The sequence below is a fragment of the Sinohyriopsis cumingii genome, chromosome 3 (assembly GCF_028554795.1).
Source record: "Sinohyriopsis cumingii isolate HCF-2022 chromosome 3, ASM2855479v2, whole genome shotgun sequence".
In the NCBI taxonomy this organism is placed as follows: Eukaryota; Metazoa; Mollusca; class Bivalvia; order Unionida; family Unionidae; genus Sinohyriopsis; species Sinohyriopsis cumingii.
In genome coordinates, this window is record NC_142963.1 from 52808520 (window position 1) to 52818581 (window position 10062).

Below are 10062 nucleotides of genomic sequence, written 5' to 3' on the forward strand. Positions count from 1 at the left end.
AGGTATGGAAATGGGAATGGCTGAAGCGAAAAGTTAACAGAAATTTAGCTGGTCAGTTTATAAGAAAAGTGAATGCTAGAGGACTGGCATTTTGTGACCTTTGCAAGAAAGATGATCTGAATTATGGTAATCACGGTTGGAAGAGTTTAGTACAGCACCTACAAAAAAGGCTGCATACGGAAAAATTGAAGCTCAGAAGACATCTGGAAAAAGTGCAGTTAATTACTATCAAAAGAAAGATTTCTTGCATGAGAGAACAGATGTAGCCGTCTGTCAGAATATGTGCACTGCATGTTGCCAATACAAGCACCAGCTTGAAAGGAAAAAGGCTCTCATTGAGAAGGAAAAGAAAAGATTGCACATTGAGCAAAAAAAGTCAGTGGTGACAAAAAGGAAGGCTAAAGAAATGTTTGCCTAAGCCGCAAAGAGAGCTCGACTGGCATAGCAACAGGTTGTGTCCATTGGAGAAAAAGACAAGTGAATGTATGGGATTATTTGTATATAGTTGATGAACTTGGGTGTTTATTTTACAGATTTGTTATGAAAAGAGAGAAGTATAATATATTTGCTGCAAAAATTGATAAATTACTGTGACTCAATTATGATTTAAACACTGACATGCACATGAAATAACTTCAGCATCAATAGTATTGGAGAACAAATTCATGTGACTATAAATATTGTGAAAATATTGAAGTCAATTTGAACATTTTTGGTAAGTTTATTAGTTTTTCAAATGATTATTTTGGTTTATGATCATAAGTTGCACCAGGAGCAGTTTTTTATGAGTGTAAAATGCATTTTTCGCTGGGGGTCTTTGGCACCCTGGACCCACAGATCAGGGGCACTGCCACTCAGTACCCTGTTGGGGGAGGACCCACAAACCCCTCTTAAAAAATTTTCAGCCTTTTTATGGAAGACCAAAATCATGTCTGAATCTGTCAACAAAGTGTCAAAAATACAAAAAGGTCAAGACTAAGACATGACATTTAATGCCTTGTGTACAAAAGGTGCTTTGCCATTACCATGCATTGTGTGCACTTTATGGTCCAAGATTATGTAGACTACAGTTTTGCACAAGTCAACCAAGGAAGTGAAAAAAGCAAAGAATTTAAACTTCCTACAATTAACTATGATGCAGATGGGGAGTGTACTCCCATATTTAGGCAGCCCAGGTGGCACAAGTCTCCCTGCATGTCTGAGCATGTCCTTCAGACCTGTAAGTCTGGGTGCATGGGGCTTTTTATTGGATTCAACAATTCTATCCTATACTACCGTATAGCCATCTGAAGACATCCATAGTCTCCCACCAGTTTTGCTGGTCATTCAGCCAGTCCAGCCACCTCAAAAGGGCATCTTACTGAAAGATCCATCTATGTCGTCAGGCTTACAGCCTTCAACAAGTACAGAGATCTTAATGATAGATTTTCTGTCCTAACATGCCTCTTATTACAGTTATGGAAATCTTAGTAATAGATCCATCAACAGTCATCCAACAAGTTTTGCCAGCCAGCGATCCAGCCAGTCCATTTGTCTAATTCAGGGGATCTTACTAAAAGATCCATCTTTTTGTTTCAGGTATATTGCTTCATCTCTCTACAGTTACAGAGACCTTAATGATGGATTTGTTGCTCCTAAGGTGCTTATGGCTGCAATTGCAATTATGGAGATATGATTGATTGATCTGTTTTTAGTGCCAGGTCTGTGGTTTCATATATGTGCAGTTACAGAAGTCTTAAGTGGGTTACATGCTTAGCATACCCAGACATCTTTATAGATCAGAGTCACCTCATGAGAATTTCAGGAGTGATATGTGGGCCTTGCATCTGAACACAATGTTTTTTATCTGAATCATCATAGAAGCTGGTGACATGCAAGCAGCATTAACCTTCTTGAGTTTTTATCTCGAGAATTTAGCTTCCCAGAGACAAAACCCCTGAATATGGTTGGTTCCAGCCAAGATGACACCAGATCCAGTTAAACCAAAACAGCCTCTTAACCTTGCTGGATTTGCCAGTGAAGTTTGATGGTAAGAAAACTTCAGTAATCTTAAGCTGATACAGTGGTTATGGTTATTGTGTGTTGCATTAAGTATAAGAAGCGGAAATTGTTCACTTAGCAATTCCATTCTTTATTCCTTAGAAGACTATCCAAGGAATAGGTAGGATACTCAGCATTCCTGCCCCTCATACCTATCCTTCCAGCATTAATGTGATCGGGAATATATTTGAAGGAGAAAGCAAATTTATAAGAAAATTATATTTCTCAACAATACTTATTACCCAATCACATTTCTTAAAAAACCATCACAACCACCCCACCTTGCAAGCATCCATGTTGGTATATTGTTCATTTGAAAGATAGTGACACCTGGTGGTAGCAAGGGGAGGTATTGGGCACAAGTTATTGCCCTTAGTATCAGAAAAAAAGACTTTTTAAAATCTTTTTAGTAGGGCTAGATTTGGGAGGTAGCAGTCATACATCCCAACAGTAATGTGATTGAACAAGTATAATTGGAGAAACATAATTTACTGAAAACATTGCTTTTCCCCAAATATCTTGTCAGGAAAATTAATATTTCTAATGTGTTCTGATGGGTTCAGCATGATCAGTGCCAGTTGAAAGTAGATTAGTTAAACATACTTGCATTAGATCCTTGATTTCAAATAAAGAACCACTGCATGATAATGTTTCAGAGTGTGAGCACCACCCACCACTTTTTGACTGTTCTCACCATGTACATGCTATCAGATGTGGAAACACTATTCCCACCATTTACTTGCCATGTACAAGCTGTTAGATGTTGAAACACTATTCTCACCATGTACATGCTTTCAGATGTGGAAACACTATTCCCACCATGTACATGATATTAGATGTTTATAGTGGAAATACTATTCTCACCATGTACATACTATATCAGATGTGTGTATTGGAACATGCTTGCCATGTACAGGCTGTTAGATGTTGAAACAATATTCTCACCATGTACATGCAATCAGATGTGTTTATTGGGAACACTATTCTCACCATGTACATGCTATCAGATGTGGAAACACTATTCTCACCATGTACATGCTATCGGATGTGTATAGTGGAAACTCTTCATGTACAACCTTCCATATTTGGAAACACTATTCCCACCATGCACATGCTTTCAGATGTGTTTATTGGAAACACTGCTCTCACCATGCACACACTATCAAGTATGGAAACACTATTCTCACCATGTACATGCTATCAGATGTGGGAACACTATTCTCACCATGTACATGATATCAGATGCTTATATTGGAAACACTATTCTTACCATATACAGACTGCTTCGGTGGTCTAGTGGTTAGAGCATCTGCCTCAAATGCAGGAGGTCGTGGGTTTGATCCACGGCCAAGTCATACCAAAGACTTATTTAAAAAATGGTACAAACAGCTGCCTCACTTGGCGCTCAGCATTAAGAGTTTAATGTTAGGACTGGTCAGCCTGGTGTCAGGATAACATGACTGGGTGGGACATCATGCTACATGTCTGCAGCTTGTTGCCCCTGTGCTACACATCACTATAAACTGCCACACTGCAGACATCATAGTGATATGACTGAAAAATCTTTAAAGCTATGTTAAAAATCCAAATCACACAAACACATTCACCATATACATATCAGATGTGTTTATTGGGAACACTATTCTCACCATGTACATATTATTAGATGTGTCACGGTGTGTATTGGAAACACAATCTCACCATGTACATGCTATCAAATGTGGAAACAAAATTCTCACTATGTACTTGCAGTTAGATATAGAAACACTATTCTCACTAGAGGTGAATAATATCACTGGTATACTGGTTTTCCACAGATTTTTTTCCAGTGGTATGTACTTTTTCACTGTACCAGTATGTTGGTAGTTTCCATTAGTAAGGAATTACAGAAATTCTTGATGTGTCTTGGTATGACTTAAATGATATTTACATCATGTTTTCATTATTCATGACAAAATAGTTCAACAAATTACCCTTTTTTTAAGAAAATGGTTTTATCTGTAACAAATTAATGGTGAATATTATAAATATAATTTTATTACATACCAATTTAAACACACATAGTTCATCTGGCGCTAGATACAGATGTTCAGTATGTGATTCTATATCATGCAACTAAAATTTCTGTATTGCACTCCCAGCCTGGAACTACTTTTACAACTTAAAATATTCAAGAAAAATCCACTTATAAACTACCAGATTAAAAGGTATTGCTATACATTTTAAACATCAAATATGTCAGCAAACATTTGTAATTTTATTATTGGGTAAAAAAGATGATTTTGCTGCTGGGGATAATGGGGGAATACCATAAGCAGCAGCCATGAATTTATGAGTATGTCACGGTATCTGTCACAGAGAAATTAGAGTCAGTTGTGATTGACAATAATATTTTGGACAAAATGTTTGACAGTGAGTTTTTATATGAAGCTTCTGTTTCCAATTGGCACCAAACATGACAGAGAGGGAGAGACCAAGTTCTTTGCAGCTGAAATCTCGTATTGAAAGTTCAAAAACCCAGACAAAGTAAGAAAGACATAGAAAGTCATGTCATGATTCAATTCAGTCAAAATGCCTCCATGTTCAGAGAAAATGTTACCCCTGTTTAATTAGACACTTAAATTGGTGCATACCTGGTTACTTCAAAGAAACCTGGTGGTTTGCATCATGAAGTATATAATCTTAATAGTTACAACACATATATAAACCTATCAATAATATACAGTAACTATGGCTACAGTATTTGATCTTCAAATGAGCTTGCTTATTCCCACAAATTGCTGAATTCTGAGCACAGTGATCTTACACAGAAAGGTTCAAGAAATTAGAGGAAAATAAACTACTTTTGAACCATGCACCCACTTGATATTGTTCCCAGCTGCAACACTGTTCACATAGGGAAGAGACATTTCAGATTGAACCACTCCAGTGGCCTAGTGGTTAGAGCATCCACCTTGGATGCAAGAGGTCATGGGTTCGATCCCTGGCCGAGTCATACCAAAGACTTACAAAAATGGTACAAACAGGTGCCTTGCTTGGCACTCAACATTAAGAGGTTAGTGTTAGGACTGGTTGGCCTGGTGTCAGGATAATGTGACTGGGTGGGACATTATACTACAAGTCTGTGGCATGATGCCCCAGTGCTAGACATCACTATAAACTGCCACACTGCAGACATCGTAGTGATATGACTGAAAAATTGTTAAAGCTACATTAAAAATCCAAATCACACACACACACATTTCAGATTGTAAATAATCAAAAACCAAGGTCACCCAAAAATCAGTTCAGTTCAGAGTTTCAGTAATTTGGCTCTCAGAATTGGTTTTTATGAGGAGCCAGTGTAAGTCGAGGAACTTTAAAGTTGTTTATTAATATTAATAATTAATCAAATTTGTTTAGTAAGTCTGAGGATAAAACTGACAACTATTTGCAACATAATGATAGGAGTATCACAGAGAGCAGCGGCTGTTTTTCAATATGACGTGAAGTTAGAAGATTTACCTCTCATTGCAATGTTTTTGTTGAGACTTTTTCATTACTGGGTCACATGCTGGGAATTGTATGTTTGTTTACATTTTAAACTATTGCTACTGTTCAAGTTGAAAATAAAGAGAAGAAAACAGAATAATATTGTTTATAATTTTGCTTGTTAAAAAATATCCAAACGATTCTTAAAAATCTAGTCCAGATGTTAGAAAGAGATTGAACTTTTGTTTTTTAAATTATCACTTTTAAGTTCAATGCATCAATAATTTCTTTTAATGAAAATGTATAAATAGAGAGTTTGAAAGTTCTGTACCAAAAACTTTGCTTTCTGTATAAAATTGAATGTATTCAAGTACTGTTATTCTGTGAAATTTGCTTCGACGTAGAGTGTGTGTATTCAGTAAGTATGATGTATGAAAAAGGGTCACTTCCTAGTCCAAAACCTATGGTCCATTAGAGAAGTAAGGAAAAATCCACAACTCTATGAATGCAGCTTAAATCCATTCATATATCCCATATATTTTTGAAAAATTCAAAGCTAAAGAGGAAATTACCATCTCAGCATTGCTGATAGACAGATGACACAACTACACAGCATATATCTAAGCCATGCCATGGTTACCTGGGGATTTTTCAGAGGATTGTACAGTACATTTTATAAAATGCCAAATGCCTAATTCATACTTTTAAAATTATACATTGCAAAAATGTAAAGAATGTGCGACTAAAAAGGGACATGCAGTAAACACAAAACTGCATGATCAGATTTGTGGGAAAGAACTCGTTTGTTACAGCATAGGAACATTCATCTTGGCCTGATGGTCTGGATGTATTTCTATGATGCACCAAATTCATTCATTCCACCGAACCAGAACAAAACACATGTAGTTATGTCTATATATTTATGGTCCTTTAATCACATGTCTGACACATGTCGCATATGCCACCATAGTGGTCAAATGGAATGTTGTGAAACATATTCGGACCAAGTCCAGCTTTCAGAAAAATTACCCAAAAACATCACGTCATGTTTAAGTTACATGTTAATGTGTTAGGTATGTGTGTTCCTTTGTAAGGTTGTGAATCATCCTACGATTTTCAGCTTTTTTTCTGTCTGAACTTAAATCTATTTTCTCAAGCCCACTGAATATTTTCTCATTGGTTGAGTTGGTACTTTTTAATTTTACTGCCCCTTTCTGATAAATATATTGCCCAGGTATTGTCATCCCACTCAAAAGTTTTCCTTCCTTTTGTACCAAAAGTGTAGCTAGTAAATTGTTTACTTCAGTATCAACACATGATTTTTATTAATAAACTCTACAATATCAGCACTCTATCTTTGACAGTATCGGTATAGTGTAAACTTAATCATCCCACCTTAGTCACAGCTTTTAGATATAACGTGTTCTACGATTGACATACACATAGCAAATTCAACTACTATAAGATGCTGGCCATTTAATGGGGGTGGGGGTGATTTCATTTTGAGCTGAAATATTTTCTTTTCTTTTATCTCAAGATATTTTTTCCCCCAAAATATTATAATGGATACAGTGTTATTTTGCTTCAAATAAGAGCAAAATATTTTTCCAGCTATTGACAGACAGAAATTACACAAATGAGTGTAAAAACTTTTGCCCCACAGCATTGAATTGTTGGTCTCTAATATAATTGCAGTATATCATGGTATATATTTCAGTATACCATGGTATATATTTCAGTATACCATGGTATATATTTCAGTATACCATGGTACAAAATTTTTCATGGTACCCGGCTCTAATTTTCACCATGTACATTCTATTAAATGTATGTGAGTTTTCATCTTCATTTTTGTTTTCTTCCAACATTTATCATGTCACTTATTTAAATATTTGAACAACTCAGAATCTAAATGGAATAGTGACTATTGTAATGGTCCCTCAACTCTTGGATTCATATTACTAGCTTAAGGGTCAAACATCAATGGACAGCTGTAAGTATTTTAAGGTTATTTGTTTTAGGCTTAAACTATCTAATTGATGGCTGCAAATTGTGTCCTATTGAAATTTATTACCAGTTTTGGGCCCAGAAAATTAAAAAGTCCACATATTCAGATTAAGTATTGGCGTGGTGCAATTTTATATCATATTTGGAGTTTACATGACTGAAAAAATGATAATAAATTCACTACTTACTCAATATCAAGACCTGTAAGAAACTTCCTAAAAATCTATATTTTTCCTTTCATACACCATATTAAATTATTGGCATGTGACAGAATATTTTAATTGTCCAGATTTTTTTTACAAATCCTGGTGTGCTGGGCAAATGATTTTTCCAACCCTGTTTCAAAGCTTAAATGTGTTATTTCAGGTGATAACATTGAAGACTGGATTTGCCAGGCAATAGTGGCTTGTCATGAACCAAAACAGGCATCAGCAGGGTTAATAAAGAAGTACATCATGGAGTACCATCCCAAGTTCAGTGTGGAGAATAGACCCCATCTGTTTAAAACAGCATTGGAAAAGGCCTGCAATAAAGGAGTCATTAGGTACTGTATGACTTTTCTTACGCCACACCAAAGATCTGGTTACAGGCATATATTTTTACCCTTTTCCATCCATCAGTACTGACACCTATATGTCCTTATGTCTGGTTAAGTTTTGTGTTTGGCTGACTGTGGTGGGACATTAGAGTTCCATGAACACATTTTTTAAACACATTTTTTAAAATGATTTTTTTTTCTATACAGCTCCTTTTCAAAGTAGATTAGCAAGAACAACACTAAACATAAGTATACAGATTTGAGAGGGAAGTATTTTTTTTAAGATTTATTTACAGAAGCAAGAAATATACTTTTTTTTTAGCTTCTTACCCATAATAAATAATTAGATGCTGAGTAGGCTATTATTTTATATTTTTTCTCATATTCCTCTAGCTAGTACATGAACTGTAAACTAAATTGGCAAAACTGCTGCTGATAGATTGCAATTTAATTAGAGTCACAAAAGATTAATTGTATCTTTTTAGAAAGAGCATAGACTGTAAATTCATTTATTTTCATGGGAAGCAGTTGCTGTGCTTTTGCCCACCCCACCCCTGGCCATTTTCATTGGTACTTAAGAGCTCTCATATCTTCTTCATGATATAGTCAGCAATGTGTTAAAACTGCCATTTAAACCAACAAAACAAACAAGTTTTCTTTTTTGGCCTAAAATTTATTTTTAGCAAATCATGATTACATGAAGATTGGTACCCAATGACAAAAGTGAATTGACTGTAATATTTAAGAGACCAGACCTTTTAACAAATAAAGAAAAATTAGTCTCAAACAAGTTGAGATTTTTAGATACCAGTTAGTTTTATTATGGCTTTGTTGTAACATTTCCACTGAATGTTCAGCAGGTGTCAAGCAAAAATCATTTATAATCCAGATCCTTATATTCACCAGAAAAGAGTATTGACTGGTCTCTGTGTTTAAATTTAAAACTACAAAGCTATTTTTAGCTCAACTTTCTGTCAGGCCAAATGAGCTTGTGGTATGACCCTTTGTCTTTCATGCATTGTCTGTTAACAGTTGCTATTTATGTTTTCTTCACTAAATAGAATTGACTAAATTTAACAGATAGCATCCTGGCCTGAAAAAAGAAAAACTTGAATCAGCATATTCTCAGTAATTGTTTAACATTTTAAAGCAATCATCCTAGCATAAGGATTTAAAAAAACTAAAAAACACTTTTCAAATGATTCCATTGTGCCATCGGATATGTTTGCCATTACTAACAATACAAAAACTTTTAGGTGACTTTGCAAAAACCACTCAAGAGAATTTGACTGAATTTGACAGAAATCATCCTGGCATAGATTGGCTTTCAGCTTTATACAGTGATGTCTGTTGTAACTGAATAGTATAAAAAATCTATAAATAGAATTTTACCAAATTTGTCTGAAAGCTTAAAGGTCTTTTACAAATGATGCTGATCCACCATCAACATAGACACTGTCACTGGAAGTAAAAATATTTAACCGTTATGTAAGCTGATATTGGGTCCAATATCAGGCCCACATGGGCCTCTTGTGTTTAGGAAATGGGTCTTAGTTCAAGGATTTTTAACGTTTTTCTTATGCAGAACATTTTTACAGCATCCATTTAGAGAAAAATAAAGTTAGGGAAGCAGTATAAACAAACTTCAAAACATGTCAGATCAGACAAAACTACAAATCAACACCGCTATACAGACTTAATAGAGGTGTATGAGAGTAATGTAATTCAGCATTCTGAGCACCTGACCTCATTGCAGATTTCCAGTTCACAATCATTCAGTGAAATTTACACATGTAGACTAGTTAATGAGTGCTGAAAATAATAATTTTTCAGTATATTTTTGCTTTTATTCTTGTTCTAATCCATATGGATTTTGTCCATTGTGACAAGAATTTTTACCAGCTGCAGAAACAGGTTAATAGGAAAAATGTATCTTATTCATATGTGCTGTAATTCAGGCATGTAATTTAGAGATTAAATATTTTACACCCAAATTATGCTTTTTT

General features: G+C 35.1%; 1 protein-coding gene across 1 annotated transcript in view; it reads left to right on the forward strand.

Moving 5' to 3' along the window:
* The window catches only part of LOC149802867 (uncharacterized), a 63862-nt gene that overhangs the window by 45569 nt on the left and 8231 nt on the right, over window positions 1–10062 (forward strand). The window contains exon 10 of the mRNA XM_089952311.1: window positions 7885–8062. Coding sequence (XP_089808437.1) covers window positions 7885–8062 — 178 coding nt within the window. The remainder of the gene's footprint in view (window positions 1–7884; window positions 8063–10062) is intronic.